At 35.7% G+C, this 18,781-nt stretch overlaps 1 protein-coding gene across 1 annotated transcript in view; it reads right to left on the minus strand.

The window, feature by feature from the left end:
• The window catches only part of LOC133640832 (calpain-3-like), an 80,219-nt gene that overhangs the window by 35,507 nt on the left and 25,931 nt on the right, over positions 1-18,781 (minus strand). Inside the window, exons 2-11 of the mRNA XM_062034513.1 lie at positions 17,866-17,935; positions 17,613-17,731; positions 14,063-14,196; positions 13,077-13,245; positions 9,848-9,931; positions 9,692-9,783; positions 9,405-9,482; positions 2,495-2,655; positions 2,230-2,396; positions 2,145-2,156 (exon numbers count right to left, since the gene is read on the minus strand). Coding sequence (XP_061890497.1) covers positions 2,145-2,156; positions 2,230-2,396; positions 2,495-2,655; positions 9,405-9,482; positions 9,692-9,783; positions 9,848-9,931; positions 13,077-13,245; positions 14,063-14,196; positions 17,613-17,731; positions 17,866-17,935 — 1,086 coding nt within the window. The remainder of the gene's footprint in view (positions 1-2,144; positions 2,157-2,229; positions 2,397-2,494; positions 2,656-9,404; positions 9,483-9,691; positions 9,784-9,847; positions 9,932-13,076; positions 13,246-14,062; positions 14,197-17,612; positions 17,732-17,865; positions 17,936-18,781) is intronic.

An 18,781-nucleotide genomic window follows, 5' to 3' on the forward strand; every position in this document is an offset into this window, starting at 1 on the left:
CACAAGTATAAAACTACTTTTTTAAAGTAATCATTTCTTACTTCAAGCATGACAAAAAAAATTATGATGCCGAGCGCATATCATTATGTCAAGATAATGGCACTAGCATTTACTTCATTTAAGAATATTTTCCAACATATTGAGCAAAAAGGTCTTTTTTTTTTTCTACCAAGAAAAGTGCACTTGTTATTAGTGAGAATATACTTATTTTAAGGTATTTTTGGGTTCATTGAGGTTAGCTAATTTGACTTGTTTTGGAAAGTCTTGACCAGCCGAATTTTCTTGTTCTATTGGCAGATAATTTTGCTTAGTTCAAGTAAAATACCCCTCATTTTTGTATTTTTCTTTATTGTTTTTGAACACGGACTTTTTGCAGTGCGTATGGTGCAACCATACACTGCAAAAAGTCAGTGTTCAAAAACTTGAACTTACTTGAACTAAGCAAAAATATCTGCCAATAGAACAAGAAAATTCGGCTTGTCAAAACTTTAAACTATAAATATTAGGGCTGTCAAAATAATGAGTTAACTCATGTGATTAACCAGAAAAAAAAAATTGCACTAATCATGCATACATGCAGATCGTGCAATTTATTTTGAGGGCACATGCTCCTTTTGCCCTCAAAACCGTAAAATCTTGTTTTATTGTTTTAGTGTCTTACTCCAAATGGGAAAAAAACAGCACTAAAGTTGATTTTACGGTAAAAAACTAAAGTTGGCGGAATTTAACCGTAAAATCTATTGTCAATTTTACACTCAATTTGTTTTGAAATGGTAAGTCAAGCATATATTTAAGTACAGTATTTATCTTTATTGTAACAAAAAATATTTTTGTAATACAAGATATTTTTGATTTTGATATTTAATTTTAAAAGGCATGCAATTGCATGCAGCACATGAGTTTTAATGTCAAAAGGTAAATAACAAATATATTTAGTAAGAAAAGATTAAAAATTTTATTAACGCATATTATTTCCAGGCTTTCGCGGGCCACATAAAATAATGCAAAAAGTCAGTGTTCAAAAACAAGAAAAACAAATACAAAAATGAGGGGTATTTTATTTGAACTAAGCAAAATTATCTGCCAATAGAACAAGAAAATTCGGCTGGTCAAGACTTTCCAAAACAAGTCAAATTAGCTAACCTCAATGAACCCAAAAATACCTTAAAATAAGTATATTCTCACTAATAACAAGTGCACTTTTCTTGGTAGAAAAAAAAGAGACCTTTTTGCTCAATATGTTGGAAAATATTCTTAAATGAAGTAAATGCTAGTGCCATTATTTTATTATTTATCATTATCTTGACATAATGATATGCGCTCTGCATTACATTTCTTGAAACCAGCAAACTTACACCAAAAACTAATTTATTGTTCTTAATGGAAAGGCAACATCTTGTTACTCTCTGGGATCTACTAGCCACTCAGGCAAATCATATTGTCTAAAAATGCATTTTTCCATGGATAACATGACATCATCGCGCCAAGTGCGTGCTCTTTCATTCAATTAGTGCGCATATATACAGCCCGGCCCCCGGCCAAAAATCTTTTTTATCGTAATTTAGAAGAATTTATCTGAATGTGCATGAACTATTTCTGTTCTAAATAGTTTGAAATGTTAAATGTTTAAATATTAACTGTCAGTTTACTGTACTGTGCCAACTGTACTACTATATGAGTACGTATTTTCTATTGTTTCATTGAAAATAAAACAGCAAAGTCCATTTGGCTGTCATCTGTTTTAATTATGAGACACAATTGTGTCAAAGTCATGATTTTTTTTTTTTCCTGCTTGAAGTAAGAAATGATTACTTTAAAAAAGTAGTTTTATACTTGTGAGTGTTGATGACACAGCTTTGCAACAGTTGATATTCTAGTTTCAAGCATGTTTTACTCAATATAGGTCATCAAATCTCAGCTACAAGCTGTAATATCTTACTGAGATCATTTAGGACCAAAACACTTAAAACAAGTAAAACACTCTAACATAAAATCTGCTTAGTGAGAAGAATAATCTTATCAGACAGAAAATAAGCAAATATCACCCTTATTTGAGATATTTAATCTTACTTGGATTTTAGTTTTTGCAGTGCAAGTAAGTTATTGAACAGTATTACAAACTTGCTCCTCCATGATGGCCGTACCTCTTTTGGCACCTGTAAGGCAAAAAAACGGGACGGTCAACGTATCCAAAGAGCGCGGTTGAGACGGCGTCACATGATGTCTTACCTCGTAGATGGAAAACCCGATGGTGAGGAACCTGGCTCCTATGCGCTTCTGCATGCGACGACCTTTCTGCATGAGAGCCACGACCACGGTGCAGAAGTCCTGCGGGTCCTCGGGGTCTTCGTCCTCATAGAGCTGCAGGTGATACTGAGGGTTTGTCCAAAATGTGTCTGTCAAGCACAAAACAGCATGAATTGATTCTGACAATAAGTGGTAGTTTTGTCTAAGAGATACATTTTTATAGTTGTTTTTTCTCTCCATCCCTTACCTGGGTGGTTTCTGCAGCCACCGGCTGAGCTGCCTCGCACCCAGCGCCCCTCGTTGACCGACACCGTCCAGCTGTGCCTCTCGTCGCCCTGTAGCGTGTCGGGGGTCAGGTTGCAGATCTCCAGCTTGGTGAAGTTCTTCTTGAAGTCGACAAAGGACATCCTGGGTGGGAGGAAAGATCCAGGTAATGTTGCCTTATGTTATCCCGATACACTGGCTTATAATGGCTTTGAATACAATGATTTGCAATTCCTTTACAACTTATATTCAATTGAATAGACTGCAAAGATAAGATATTTAATGTTCACACTGAGAAACTTAATTTTTTTTTGCAAATAATCATTAACTTAGAATTTAATGGCAGCAACACATTGCAAAAAAAGTTGGCACAGGGGGATTTTTACCACTGTGTTACATGGCCTTTCCTTTTAACAACACTCAGTCTTAAAGGTTTGGGAACTGACGAGACACGTGGCTTGGCATTGTCTTGCTGAAATAAGCAGGGGCGTCCATGCTTGGATGGCAACATATGTTGCTCCAAAACCTGTATGTACCTTTCAACATTAATGGTGCCTTCACAGATGTGTAAGTTGCCCATGTCTTGGGCACTAATACACCCCCATACCATCACAGATGCTGGCTTTTACACTTTGCGCCTAGAACAATCCGGATGGTTCTTTTCCTCTTTGGTCCGGAGGACTCGACGTCCACAGTTTCCAAAAACAATTTGAAATGTGGACTCGTCAGACCACAGAACACTTTTCCACTTTGCGTCAGTCCATCTTAGATGAGCTCGGGACAAGCGAAGCCGGCGGCGTTTCTGGGTGTTGTTGATAAATGGCTTTTGCTTTGCGTAGTAGAGTTTTAACTTGCACTTACAGATGTAGCGACGTACTGTAGTTACTGACAGTGGTTTTCTGAAGTGTTCCTGAGGCCATGTGGTGATATCCTTTACACACTGATGCAGTACCGCCTGAGGGATCGAAGGTCATGGGCATTCAATGTTACGTGCAGTGATTTCTCCAGATTCTCTGAACCTTTCAATGATAATACGGAGCGTAGATGGTGAAACCCCTAAATTCCTTGCAATAGCTGGTTGAGAAATGTTGTTCTTAAACTGTTCGACAATTTGCTCACGCATTTGTTGACAAAGTGGTGACCCTCGCCCCATCCTTGTTTGTGAATGACTGAGCATTTCATGGAAGCTGATTTAATACCCAATCATGGCACCCACCTGTTCCCAATGAGCCTGTTCACCTGTGGGATGTTCCAAATAAGTGTTTGATGAGCATTCTTTAACTTTCTCAGTCTTTTTTGCCACTTGTGCCATCTTTTTTGAAACATGTTGCAGGCATCAAATTCCAAATGAGCTAATATTTGCAAAAAAAATAACAAAGTTTACCTGTTGGAACGTTAAATATCTTGTCTTTGCAGTCTATTCAATTGAATATAAGTTGAAAAGGATTAGCAAATCATTGTATTCTGTTTTTATTTACCATTTACGCAACGTGCCAACTTCACTGCTTTTAAGTTTTGTATATAGCACTTTTCATGCACAGGCAAGTTGCAACACAAAGCGCTTTACACCAGTAAAAAAATAAAATCTGAGGATTGAGGCGTCCACACTGGAGAATAACTCAAATTAATGCCATTTGAAAATAATACAAAACATACCGGACTATAAGGCGCACTTTAATATCCCTTTTTTTCCCCTTCAAAACTGGACAGTGCGCCTAATGTACGGAATAATCCTGGTTTTGCTTACCGACCTCGAAGCTATTTTATTTGGTAGATGGTGAAATAATAAGTGTGACCAGTAGATGGCACTCAAACATAAGAGATACGTGTAGACTGGACTATGATGGCGTTCACACACAAGAGATACGTGGGGACTAGACTACAATATGACTCAAGTAAACAACACCAACATTTTATATGTTCTATTGAAAATATAGAACGTAACACACGGCGTTAAAAAATCTATCAAAATGTTTTAGTACGACTTGAAGCCGCACCGCTTGATGGATTGTACTGTGCTTCAGAATGAATGTCAGAAAGCGGCTTGAAGATGATCTGGAAAACATAATCTATGCAACATTTTGACCAAAGAACCACCATTACATGTTATGTCAGGGGTGTCCAAAGTGCGGCCCGGGGGCCATTTGCGGCCCGCAGGTCATTTTTTAATGGCCCCACGGCAAATACTATTGAAAAAAATAAAAAACATTAAAAGTGGTATTTAAAGAGTAAACAGGTGAAATGTAACAAGAAAATGTAGCGATGTTTACTCTGATACAAAGCTGCCATGTAGGCTGTTTCTTTCTTTAAAAAATAATAATGAATCAAAATCAATGTCATTATGAATTATTGACCTATTCAAGGCTCCAATTACGTCACATTAAATATTTTGAGATATTTTTTGGGGAAAATGTTGCATATTTTGTGTTTGCATGTAAAAAAAACGAGCTGTTTTTTTTTTAAAAGAAGGGCCTAAAACGAACAAACAAAAAACATAAACAACAAGAAAACTTATAATTGACGGATAGATCTGAAGTTGATCTCGAGATTATTGTGTTCAAAGTAAACAGTAAAAAAAATTATAATTTATTTTTTAACACTTTAATGAGTAGGACCCTTTTGGTTCCCCAATAATTTTTGTGTGATTTGTTTTTAAGTGTCATTGCTCAAAAAATAATAATGAATTAAAATCAATGGTGTTATGAGTTATTGACCTTTTTAAGGCTCCAATTATTATATAATCTCAAATATGCCACTTAAAAATTTTATTGGGTGAAAATATTGCATATTTTGTGTTTTTTTCATTTAAAAAAGGGTTTTCTTTGACAAAAAGAGCATACAATTTAAATATTTAAAACATTTTATATTGACAGATAGACCTAATGTTGATCTAGAGATTTAAAAACTTGAATAATAACACAAATAATAATACTGAATAATGACACATTTTTTATATTTTTTGGACCAAAACCCTTTGGGGTCCCCGGGATCAAGTCTGAGTGGAAGCCTAAATGTATATTTTTTATACATATATTGTATTGGTTTTTAAAATAAAAAATATCAAAATGGCCCCTGCTAGATTTGATTTTTCAATGTGCGGCCCTCAATGGAAAAAGTTTGGACACATTGTGAGAAAAAAACTGCTTTTAGTTCATACATTTTTTTTTTTTCAATTTTTTGTTTGTAATTGTTTTTTAATCTTCATTATTTACTTTAAGTTATTACAGTATGTCTCTATATACATATACATATATATACAGATGTATACATATATACACATATATATACCGGTACACACATATATATATATACATATATACACATACAGTATATATATACATATATACACATACAGTATATATATACATATATACACACATATATATATACACACATATATATATACATATATATACACATATATATATATATGTATGTATATATATATATATATATATATATATATATATATATATATATATATATATATATATATATATATATATATATATATATATATATATATATATATATATATATATATATATATATATATATACATATATATATATATACATATATATATATATATATATATATATACACTATATATACATATACACATATATATATATATACATTTATACATATATATACATTTATACATATATATATATACATACATATATATATATATATATATATATATATATATATATATATATATATATATATATATATATATATATATATATATATATATATACACTACCGTTTAAAAGTTTGGGGTCACCCAAACAATTTTGTGGAATATCCTTCATTTCTAAGAACAAGAATAGACTGTCGAGTTTCAGATGAAAGTTCTCTTTTTCTGGCCATTTTGAGCGTTTAATTGACCCCACAAATGTGATGCTCCAGAAACTCAATCTGCTCAAAGGAAGGTCAGTTTTGTAGCTTCTGTAACGAGCTAAACTGTTTTCAGATGTGTGAACATGATTGCACAAGGGTTTTCTAATCATCAATTAGCCTTCTGAGCCAATGAGCAAACACATTGTACCATTAGAACACTGGAGTGATAGTTGCTGGAAATGGGCCTCTATACACCTATGTAGATATTGCACCAAAAACCAGACATTTGCAGCTAGAATAGTCATTTACCACATTAGCAATGTATAGAGTGTATTTCTTTAAAGTTAAGACTAGTTTAAAGTTATCTTCATTGAAAAGTACAGTGCTTTTCCTTCAAAAATAAGGACATTTCAAAGTGACCCCAAACTTTTGAACGGTAGTGTATATCAATGATATCTGTAAAATCTTTAAAAAAAACTTAACTGTATTCTCTTTGCTGTTCTGTTCAAGACCTTGGCCAACTCTTAGAGACTGTAGAGAGTGAACTCCACATACTAAAGCAATGGGTTGACGCCAATAAACTATCAATTAACCTAAATAAAACAAAATATATCATTTTAGGGAATAGGAAAAATAACATACAGTGTCATATAAGAATTGATGACATGGAGATAGAAAGGGTGTATTCAACAAAATTTTGGGGAATCTATATAGATGATAAATTAAATTGGAAACTGCACATAAATATACTTAAGACAAAGATGGCAAAAATTATTGCCATGTTACATAAAATCAAAAACTCTGTAAATCAAAAGGCTCTTAACATGTTATATAATTCTTTCGTACTCCCATATCTTAATTATTGTGTTGAAATCTGGGGTAACAATTATAAATCAAACATCAACTCTATGTTCTTGCTTCAAAAGAAATCCATTAGAATTGTAAATTATGCGGATTATCATGACTATACCAATGCTCTGTTTATTAAATTAAAACATTAAAACTGCACGATCTTGTTGACCTCAACACTGTTATTGTGACGTACAAAGCTCATAACCACATGCCGCCTCGGTGTCTAGGGAGAGTCCCTATGACCTCAGAGGTTCAGCTGTCTTTCAGAAAGCAAACATAAGAATGATCTTAAAAAGTAGATGTGTTTCTGTCAGGGGGTTCATCTGTGGAACAGCTAGGATGATTCCTTCAAATGTTCCAGTTCCATTCACACATTTAAAAAACACTTTAAGACCAATGTCTTGGAAAAATATATCACTCTTAAATCAACACAGTATTTAATACTATGATTATTGTTAATTACAAACTAAATGTGGGATATAAATAATAATGGAAGTGTTTGTATATAGTATATCATTGGTGCAAAGGTTTAACTAACACGTGTACAAGGATATTTCACATGCCTTTACTGGGTATATAATTGAACTGTGTTTATGTTGTGTACAAGGTGTATTTATAATATGTTGTGCAAAGGACATTTTATATTTTTCGGAAGTTCATGTTGTATTTGACATTGTTTATAGGGTTAGGCGCAACTTCAGCCTAAACCCTTTCGGTTTGCAACATTTTCTTTTTCAATCTATGAATGTATAACTGTTTGTTTATTTTGTTGACCATTGACCGAAGAATAATAATAAACTAACTAAACTATCGGGGCCTCTGATTGGCTCAGCTCCAAGCAGCGTTACTATATTGGATTAAAAGAGTGTAGAGGTGACTAAAGGGTGTTATTATCTGTCAAGAGGGCTCTCTCTCATAATGTTGAAAAACCTATTTAAAAGGTGTCAAACAGGATTTTATCTTCTAGCTATGAAAACATTGCGGAAATGAATATAACACAGTCGTGTCTGGGACCAGTTAACAGCAATAAGTGAGGGACCACTGTATAGTGCATATTTATTTAAAACAATTAAGAGTACACTGCACAAAGTCAGTGTTCAAAAACAAGAAAAAAAAAATTCAAAAATGAGGGATATTTTACTTGAACTAAGCAAAGTTATCTGCCGATAGAACAAGAAAATTTGGCTTGTCAAGACTTTCCAAAACAAGTAAAATTAGCTAACCTCAATGAACCCCAAAATACCTTAAAATAAGTATATTCTCACTAATAACAAGTGCACTTTTCTTGGTAGAAAAAAAACGAGACCTTTTTGCTCAATATGTTGGAAAATATTCATAAATGAAGTAAATGCTAGTGCCATTATCTTGACATAATGATATGCGCTCGGCATTACATTTCTTGAAACCAGCAAACTTGTACTAAAAACTAATTTATTGTTCTTAATGGAAAGGCAACAAGCGCTTGTTACTCTCGGGGTTCTACTAGCCGCTCAGGCAAATCACATGGTCTAAAAATGCATTTTTCCATGGATAACATGACATCATCGCGCCAAGTGCGTGCTCTTTCAGTCAATTAGTGCGCATATATACAGCCCGGCCCCCAGCCCAAAAAAATTTTTTATTGTAATTTTGAGGAATTTATCTGAATGTGCATGAACTATTTCTGTTCCAAATTGTTTGAAATGTTAAATGTTTAAATATTAACTGTCAGTTTACTGTACTGTGCCAACTGTACTACTATATGAGTACTTATTTTCTATTGTATTGAAAATAAAACAGCAAAGTCCATTTGGCTGGCGTATGTTTTAAACATGAGACACAATTGTGTCAAAATCCAGATTTTTTTTTTTTTTTTCTTAAATAAGAAATTATTACTTTAAAAAAAGTAGTTTTATACTTGTGAGTGTTGATGACACAGCTTTGCAACAGTTGATATTCTAGTTTCAAGCACGTTTTACTCAATATAGGTCATGAGATCTCAGCAACAAGCTGTAATATCTTACTGAGATCATTTAGGACCAAAACACTTAAAACAAGTAAAACACTCTAACATAAAATCTGCTTAGTGAGAAGAATGATCTTATCAGACAGAAAATAAGCAAATATCACCCTTATTTTAGATATTTCATCTTACTTAGATTTCAGTTTTTGCAGTGTGTTTCTGATAATAAACACATATATTTTTGACTCACCAGAATTCACTTTCCTCAACAGTCTGTTTCTTCAGATTGTTCTTGTCCGCAATAGATAGAGTGGACCATTCCTTAGATCTGTGGAAGTACATGAAAAGAAAAGAGTGGAGTGTGCATTCATTTGCAGTATTTATTAAAAGATGATGGCGCGTATTTTACACTTATATGAATGTGTAACTTGAGTCAGCCATATTTGTCATTTATTCAATATAAGAATTGAATATGTCAACAAAAACAGCTGGGAATATTTATATATTATGGCCACAAACGTTTTTTCCAGACTTTACTTTGGGCTCCAGGGTCCTTTCCAGAGCACCTGTCCCCAGGGGTTACGTAGGCGAATCAGGCGCATCCTCCTGTCCTTTGCAGCCTCGTCACACTAGAAGCAACACAGTTCTCAATGACTATATATTTATATGCATATACTGTATACATGGGTGTACCTCCTCCAGGGCTATGATGGAGTACGCATGTCCCCGGATGAGACCAAGTTCAGTGCGGGACTCCATTTCACTGGCTGAGGTCACCTGGCAGATACATGATGAGATGAGATGTTTATTTGTTAGCATGATAGAGCAAAACAAATCACATCTGTTTCCAATGCAACATTGTAAAAGGGGTGGCATAACCGTAGTAAAGGTTGGTGCAAGTCTGGATAAAAATGCATAAAGGGGTTTGCAATAAATGTATTTTATTTTCTATTTTCACTCTGCATGCTGTGCTGATAATACAAAACCAGTGAAGTTGGCACGTTGTGTAAATGGTAAATAAAAACAGAATGCAAAGATTTGCTAATCCTTTTCAATTTATATTCAGTTAAATAGACTGCAAAGACAAGATATTTAATGTTCATACTGAGAAAATTCTTTTTTTTTTAGCAAATAATCATTAACTTAGAATTTAATGGCAGCAACACATTGGCACAGGGGCATTTTGACCACTGTCTTACATGGCCTTTCCTTTTAACAACACTCAGTAAAGGTTTGGGAACTGAGGAGACACATTTTTGAAGCTTCTCAGGTGGAATTCTTTCCCATTCTAGCTTGATGTACAGCTTAAGTTGTTCAACAGTCCGGGGGTCTCCGTTGTGCTATTTTAGGCTTCATAATGCGCCACACATTTTCAATGGGAGACAGGTCTGGACTACAGGCAGGCCAGTCTAGTACCCGCACTCTTTTACTTCGAAGCCACGCTGTCGTAACGCCTGGCTTGGCATTGTCTTGCTGAAATAAGCAGGGGCGTCCATGGTAACGTTGCTTGGATGGGCAACATATGTTGCTCCAAAACCTGTATGTACCTTTCAGCATTAATGGTGCCTTCACAGATGTGTAAGTTACCCATGTCTTGGGCACTAATACACCCCCATACCATCACACATGCTGGCTTTTCAACTTTGCGCCTAGAACAATCCGGATGGTTCTTTTCCTCTTTGGTTTGGAGAACACGACGTCCACAGTTTCCAAAAACAATTTGAAATGCGGACTCGTCAGACCACAGAACACTTTTCCACTTTGCATCAGTCCATCTTGGATGAGCTCGGGCCCAGCGAAGCCGGCGGCGTTTCTGGGTGTTGTTGATAAATGACTTTTGCTTTGTATAGTAGTTTTAACTTGCACTTGCAGATGTAGCGACCAACTGTACTTACTGACAGTGGTTTTCTGAAGTGTTCCTGAGCCCATTTGGTGATATCCTTTACACACTGATGTGGCTTTTTGATGCAGTACCGCCTGAGGGTTCCAAGGTCATGGGCATTCAATGTTACGTGCAGTGATTTCTCCAAATTCTCTGAACTTTTTGATGGTATTACGGAGCGTAGATGGTGAAATCCCTAAATTATTTGCAATAGCTGGTTGAGAAATGTTGTTCTTAAACTGTTCGACAATTTGCTCACGCATTTGTTGACAAAGTGGTGACCCTCGCCCCATCCTTGTTTGTGAATGAGCATTTCATGGAATCTACTTTTATACCCAATCATAAATAAATAAATGATAAATGGGTTATACTTGTATAGCGCTTTTCTACCTTCAAGGTACTCAAAGCGCTTTGACACTATTTCCACATTCACCCATTCACACACACACATTCACACACTGATGGAGGGAGCTGCTATACAAGGCGCTACCAGCAGCCATCAGGAGCAAGGGTGAAGTGTCTTGCCCAAGGACACAACGGACGTGACTAGGATGGTAGAAGGTGGGGATTGAACCCCAGTAACCAGCAACCCTCCGATTGCTGGCACGGCCACTCTACCAACTTCGCCACGCCGCCCCTCATGGCACCCACCTGTTCCCAATGAGCCTGTTCACCTGTGGGCTGTTCCAAATAAGTGTTTGATGAGCATTCCTCCACTTTCTCAGTGTTTTTTTGCCACTTGTGCCAGCTTTTTTGAAACATGTTGCAGGCATCAAATTCCAAATTAGCTAATTTTTGCAAAAAATAACAAAGTTTACCAGCGTGAACATTAAATATCTTGTCTTTGCAGTCTATTCAATTGAATATAAGTTGAAAAGGATTTCCAAATCATTGTTTTTATTTACCATTTACACGACACGCCAACTTCACTGGTGTTGGGGTTTGTATTACCGTCTTGTATGGCGCTGTTGTTTTGTTAGCATTTCCTGTTTGGTGTCTGTGTATTGCAGCACCTTTACCCTGTGTTCCTTGTCCTACCAGCACACCTGTTCCACATTGGTAATTAGTTCTATTCAGTTCTACTTTGTTTCCTCCTTTAGTGCTGGTTCCTTATCTATATGCCATAGTGTTCTGTTGCTTTCTGAGTTTGTGCCACACTGCAAAAAGTCAGTGTCCAAAAACAAGAATGAAAAATACAAAAGGTAGGGGTATTTTATTTGAACTAAGCAAAATTATCTGCCAATAGAACAAGAACATTTGGCTTGTCAAGACTTTCCAAAACAAGTCAAATTAGCTAACCTCAATGAACCCAAAAATACCTTAAAATAAGTATATTCTCACTAATAAGTGCACTACTATTCGAGTATGTATTTTCTCTTGTTTCATTGAAAATAAAACAGCAAAGTCCATTTGGCTGTCATCTGTTTTAATTATGAGACACAATTGTGTCAAAGTCATGATTCTTTTTTTCTTCATGCTTGAAGTAAGAAATGATTACTTTAAAAAAGTAGTTTTATACTTGTGAGTGTTGATGACACAGCTTTGCAACAGTTGATATTCTAGTTTCAAGCATGTTTTACTCAATATAGGTCATCAAATCTCAGCAACAAGCTGTAATATCTTACTGAGATCATTTAGGACCAAAACCCTTAAAACAAGTAAAACACTCTAACATAAAATCTGCTTAGTGAGAAGAATTATCTTATCAGACAGAAAATAAGCAAATATCACCCTTATTTGAAATATTTAATCTTATTTAGATTTCAGTTTTTGCAGTGCAGACCTTAATTAGTTTTTCTTCTGCATGGTAATTAACTAAACAACCTTCTGCCTGCACATCGCTTGTCTTCTCTGCACCCTGGGATCACGCAAAAAGCCGCTATGCGCCACAACTCTGTATGCAGTACGCCCAAGAGAATGCTACATTTTAACGTAAACTAAACTGAATTAGTTTTTAGTCGCGATCCAACCGTACTCCCAAAATGTTGTCCTCGGTCCTCCTCCACGAGTCGGGATGAGCAACCAGGAAAGGGCACTTACATCAATGGAGCAGCCCATCAGAGAGCCTCTCTGCAGGGCCTTCCTCATGATGTGGTAGAGCTCCGTCGGGGCCTCGGACAACTCAAAGAACTCAGTGACTCCTCCAGTGAAGTCCTCCATGGCTTCCAGGGTATTCCCTCCTCTCAGGGCCTCATAGGAGCCGTTCAACCTGAGAGAAGGACATAGGAGTCAGTGCTTTCACTGTAAAAAAAAAAAAAAAAATCCTATTTTTATGGTTAATTTACTCTAAATTTCTACTGTAATTTTTCTATTTTTTTTAAATAGTTTATAAAACTGTAGAATTGAAGACATTATCTGTAAATAAACAATCCACCTGTTAGTTTGTCATTACTGGCATATTACTTAAAATATGTATATTTCTATTTCTTTTACAGAAAAATACCAAATTAATTATACATAGCATTTTGTGTTTTCTTAAATTACTTTCAAATTCATGTCAAATTACAGTAATAATCTTTCATTAAATATGTAGCTTGTTATGTAAAAGTCTATGTCCATACTACCAATCTGTAGAATAAAGGTATTTTTCTGCAGAACTGTTTGCATCGTCACTTTATTAAAGGTGGAGGATCTTAACAATTCAGAAAAAATCTGTAAAATAATGGTATTTTTCTGTGGAACTGCCAACATTGTCACTTCATTAAAGGTGTTTGATCGTAATAATTTGGAAAAACTCTGTAGAATAAAGGTATTTTTCTGCAGAACTGTTTGCATCGTCACGTTATTAAAGGTGGTTGATCTAAATAATTGAGTAAAAATCTGTAAAATTACGATATTTTCCCCACAAAACGTTTCATGAAAATTTCTGTAAATGTAATGTTTTTGACCATTATTTGGTTTACAATGTTTTACTTTAATTTTATGGTTTTCGTTTGGCAGTCGTAGCTGCCAGTAGATGACCGTTTTTATACAGAATTTTTTTTTCAGTGTTGGACACGTCGTACCAAGGAGATTATTCCTCTTACTTGGCGTAAGCTTTTTCCAGAAGCGCACTCCAGTACTCGTTCTTTCGGAAAGATTTAGTGAACACCAGCCGGTTGTTGCAGGTGGGGATGCGGTCGTCGACGACCACGTCGATCCATTCGCCGTAACGCCAGAACTGAGGGCGTATAATTTCTTGGAATTAGATTCCTCGTTTGATTTATGTTATGATGAAAGAGTACACTGCAAAAACTGAAATTTAGTAAGATGAAATATCTCAAATAAGGGTGATATTTGCTTATTTTCTGTTTGATAAGATAATTCTTCTCACTAAGCAGATTTTATGTTAGAGTGTTTTACTTGTTTTAAGTGTTTTGGTCCTAAATGATCTCAGTAAGATATTACAGCTTGTTGCTGAGATCTGATGACCTATATTGAGTAAAACATGCTTGAAACTAGAATATCAACTGTTGCAAAGCTGTGTCATCAACACTCACAAGTATAAAACTACTTTTTTAAAGGCCTACTGAAAGCCACTACTACCGACCACACAGTCTGATAGTTTATATATCAATGATGAAATCTTAACATTGCAACACATGCCAATACGGCCGGGTTAACTTATAAAGTGCAATTTTAAATTTCCCGCCAAACTTCCGGTTGAAAACGTCAATATATGATGACGTATGTGCGTGACGTCAATGGTTGAAACGGAAGTATTGGTACACCATTGAATCCCATACAAAATAGCTCTGTTTTCATCTCAAAATTCCACAGTATTCTGGACATCTGTGTTGGTGAATCTTTTGCAATTTGTTTAATGAACAATGAAGACTACAAAGAAGAAAGCTGTAGGTGGGATCGGTGTATTAGCGGCTGGCTGCAGCAACACAAACAGGAGGACTTTGACTTGGATAGCAGACGCGCTAGCCGACACTAGCCGCCGACCGCACGGATGATCGGGTGAAGTCCTTCGTCCTTCCGTCGATCGCTGGAACGCAGGTGAGCACGGGTGTTGATGAGGGCTGGCTGGCGTAGGTGGAGCGCTAATGTTTTTATCATAGCTCTGTGAGGTCCCGTTGCTAAGTTAGCTTCAATGGCGTCGTTAGCAACAGCATTGTTAAGCTTCGCCAGGCTGGAAAGCATTACCGCGTAGTTACATGTCCATGGTTTAATAGTATTGTTGATTTTCTGTCTATCCTTCCAGTCAGGGATTTATTTATTTTGTTTCCATCTGCATTTGAGCCCGATGCTATCACGTTAGCTCAGTAGCTAAAGAGCTTCGCCGATGTATTGTCGTGGAGTTAAAAGTCACTGTGAATGTCCATTTCGCGTTCTCGACTGTCATTTTCAAGAGGATATAGTATCCGAGGTGGTTTAAAATACAAATCCGTGATCCACAATAGAAAAAGGAGAGAGTGTGGAATCCAATGAGCCAGCTTGTACCTAAGTTACGGTTGGAGCGAAAAAAGATACGTCCTGCACTGCACTCTAGTCCTTCACTCTGACGTTCCTCATCCACGAATCTTTCATCCTGGCTCAAATTAATGGGGTAATCGTCGCTTTCTCGGTCCGAATCTCTCTCGCTGCTGGTGTAAACAATGTGCAGATGTGAGGAGCCTTTCAACCTGCGACGTCACGCTACTTCCGGTACAGGCAAGGCTTTTTTTTATCAGCGACCAAAAGTTGCGAACTTTATCGTCGATGTTCTCTACTAAATCCTTTCAGCAAAAATATGGCAATATCGTGAAATGCTCAAGTATGACACATAGAATGGATCTGCTATCCCCTTTTGAATAAAACAATTTCATTTCAGTAGGCCATTAAAGTAATCATTTCTTACTTCAAGCATGAAAAAAAAAATCATGACTTTGACACAATTGTGTCTCATAATTAAAACAGATGACAGCCAAATGGACTTTGCTGTTTTATTTTCAATGAAACAATAGAAAATAAGTACTCATATAGTAGTACAGTTGGCACAGTACAGTAAACTGACAGTTAACATTTAAACATTTAACATGTGACATTTCAAACAATTTTGAACAGAAATAGTTCATGCACATTCAGGTAAATTCCTCAAAATTACAATTAAAAAAATGTTGGCTGGGGGCCGGGCTGTATATATGCGCACTAATTGACTGAAAGAGCACGCACTTGGTGCGATGATGTCATGTTGTCGATGGAAAAATGCATTTTTAGACAATATGATTTGCCTGAGCGGCTAGGAGACCCCGAGAGTAACAAGCGGTTGCCTTGTTGCCTTTCCATTAAGAACAATAAATTAGTTTTTAGTACAAGTTTGCTGGTTTCAAGAAATGTAATGCCGAGCGCATATCATTATGTCAAGATAATGGCACTAGCATTTACTTCATTTAAGAATATTTTTCAACATATTGAGCAAAAAGGTCCCTTTTTTTTCTACCAAAAAAAGTGCACTTTTTATTAGTGAGAATATACTTATTTTAAGGTATTTTTGGGTTCATTGAGGTTAGCTAATTTGACTTGTTTTGGAAAGTCTTGACAAGCCACATTTTCTTGTTCTATTGGCAGATAATTTTGCTTAGTTCAAATAAAATACCCCTCATTTTTGTTTGTTTTTTTTTCTTGTTTTTGAACACTGACTTTTTGCAGTGCACACTCCAAAAAGTCAGTGTTCAAAAACAAAGGAAAAATAAATAAATAATTAGGGGTATTTTTTTTTTTACCAGCCAAATTTTCTTGTTCTATTGGCAGATAATTTTGCTTAGTACAAATAAAATACCCCTAATTTTTTCTTGTTTTTGAACACTGATTTTTTGCAGTGTACACTGCAAAAAATCAGTGTATAAGTATATCAGTATCAGTATAAGTATATTCTCACTAATAACAAGTGCACTTTTCTTGGTAGAAAAAACAAATATGAGACCTTTTTTTTTTTTTTCTTGTTTTTGAACACTGACTTTTTGTAGTGTACGTATCATTGCACCATAAGCACTGCAAAAAATCAGTGTTCAAAAACAAGAAAAAAAAAAACAAAAATTAGGGGTATTTTATTTGAACTAAGCCAAATTATCTGCCAATAAAACAAGAAAATTCGACTTTCCAAAACAAGTAAAATTAGCTAACCTCAATGAACCCAAAAATGCCTTAAAATAAGTATATTCTCACTAATAACAAGTGCACTTTTCTTGGTAGAAAAAAAAGAGACCTTTTTGCTCAATATGTTGGAAAATATTCTTAAATGAAGTAAATTATCTTGACATAATGATATGCGCTCGGCATCATGATTTTTTTTGTCATGCTTGAAGTAAGAAATGATTACTTTAAAAAAGTAGTTTTATACTTCTGAGTGTTGATGACACAGCTTTGCAACAGTTGATATTCTAGTTTCAAGCATGTTTTACTCAATATAGGTCATCAAATCTCAGCAACAAGCTGTAATATCTTACTGAGATCATTTAGGACCAAAACACTTAAAACAAGTAAAACACTCTAACATGAAATCTGCTTAGTGAGAAGAATGATCTTATCAGACAGAAAATAAGCAAATATCACCCTTATTTGAGATATTTCATCTTAGATTTCAGTTTTTGCAGTGTACTACAAACGAACCTGGAAATGGAAGATGCCGGCATAGTTCTCCGTGAAGCTCTGATCGGGGGGGATAACTCTGTGGAGAAGCTTCTCGTTCAGCGTCAGACAGGCGATGGCGGCGAGTAGCCAGCAGTCGCCTGTCGGCAACAGATTGAGACATCCAATAAGAGGCCGCGTAGAACGTCATACAAATCAGCGTGAATGTGGTTATCAGCTGTCGATGGCAGACATTTCTATTACACATTATAATGAGAAAGATCTGAAACATCACCTAATTCTCCCTGACAGATGTCCGTCCTGGTGGCTGCATCCACGATGAAGTGAGGGTTTTCACATATTTCCTGTCATAGGAAAGGAAAGAGGACAAAAGAAAATTTGAAATAACAATTTACGCTAATGGGCAATTATCAATAAGATGTGGAAATCTACACAAATGGGCAGGATTACATTTGCTATAGTTATGCTACGCACTTAACATATGCACTTAATTTGTGTCCATAACTGCACTCAACCGTTGCACTCAATGGTGCACTTATTTTACGCACTCAATTTGTGAACTTATGTTATGCTCTTAACAAGTGTCAGGTTCCAAACACCGAACTATCTATTAAACATGACAAGAAGCAAGGAATCAGGCAGAGACAGAGTTACATTTTGCTCATGAGGAGAAACGTATTGGGGCTGCACACCCAGTTAACGTCTCCCACCACGCTCTAAGGTACAGCCCCCGCGCTCCTCTATTTATTCAGGAGTTCCCTAGTTAACATCACTGAGGCTGCTTCTAGTGAACTTAACTTGTACACCTAAGTGTACTTAGCACACTTATTGTACAAACTTAACATATGCTCTTGATATGTGCACTTAACTTGTACACTTAAGTGCACTTAATGTACTTATTTTACACACTTAACGTGTGCACTTTAACTTGTGCATTTAGTTAATGCACTTATTTTTCACACTTAACATGTTCACTTATGTTCCTCACTTAACATGTGCACCTTGATTATGTACTTATTTTACGCACTTAACTTTTGTACGTAATATGTGCACTTAAGTTGTATACCGAAGTGAACTTAACTTGTACACCTAAGTGCACTTAGCGCACTTATTGTACACACTTAACATATGCTCTTGATATGTGCACTTAACTTGTATACTTAAGTGCAGTTAAAATGTGCACTTAATGT

Source organism: Entelurus aequoreus, linkage group LG23 (assembly GCF_033978785.1).
Source record: "Entelurus aequoreus isolate RoL-2023_Sb linkage group LG23, RoL_Eaeq_v1.1, whole genome shotgun sequence".
In the NCBI taxonomy this organism is placed as follows: domain Eukaryota; kingdom Metazoa; phylum Chordata; class Actinopteri; order Syngnathiformes; family Syngnathidae; genus Entelurus; species Entelurus aequoreus.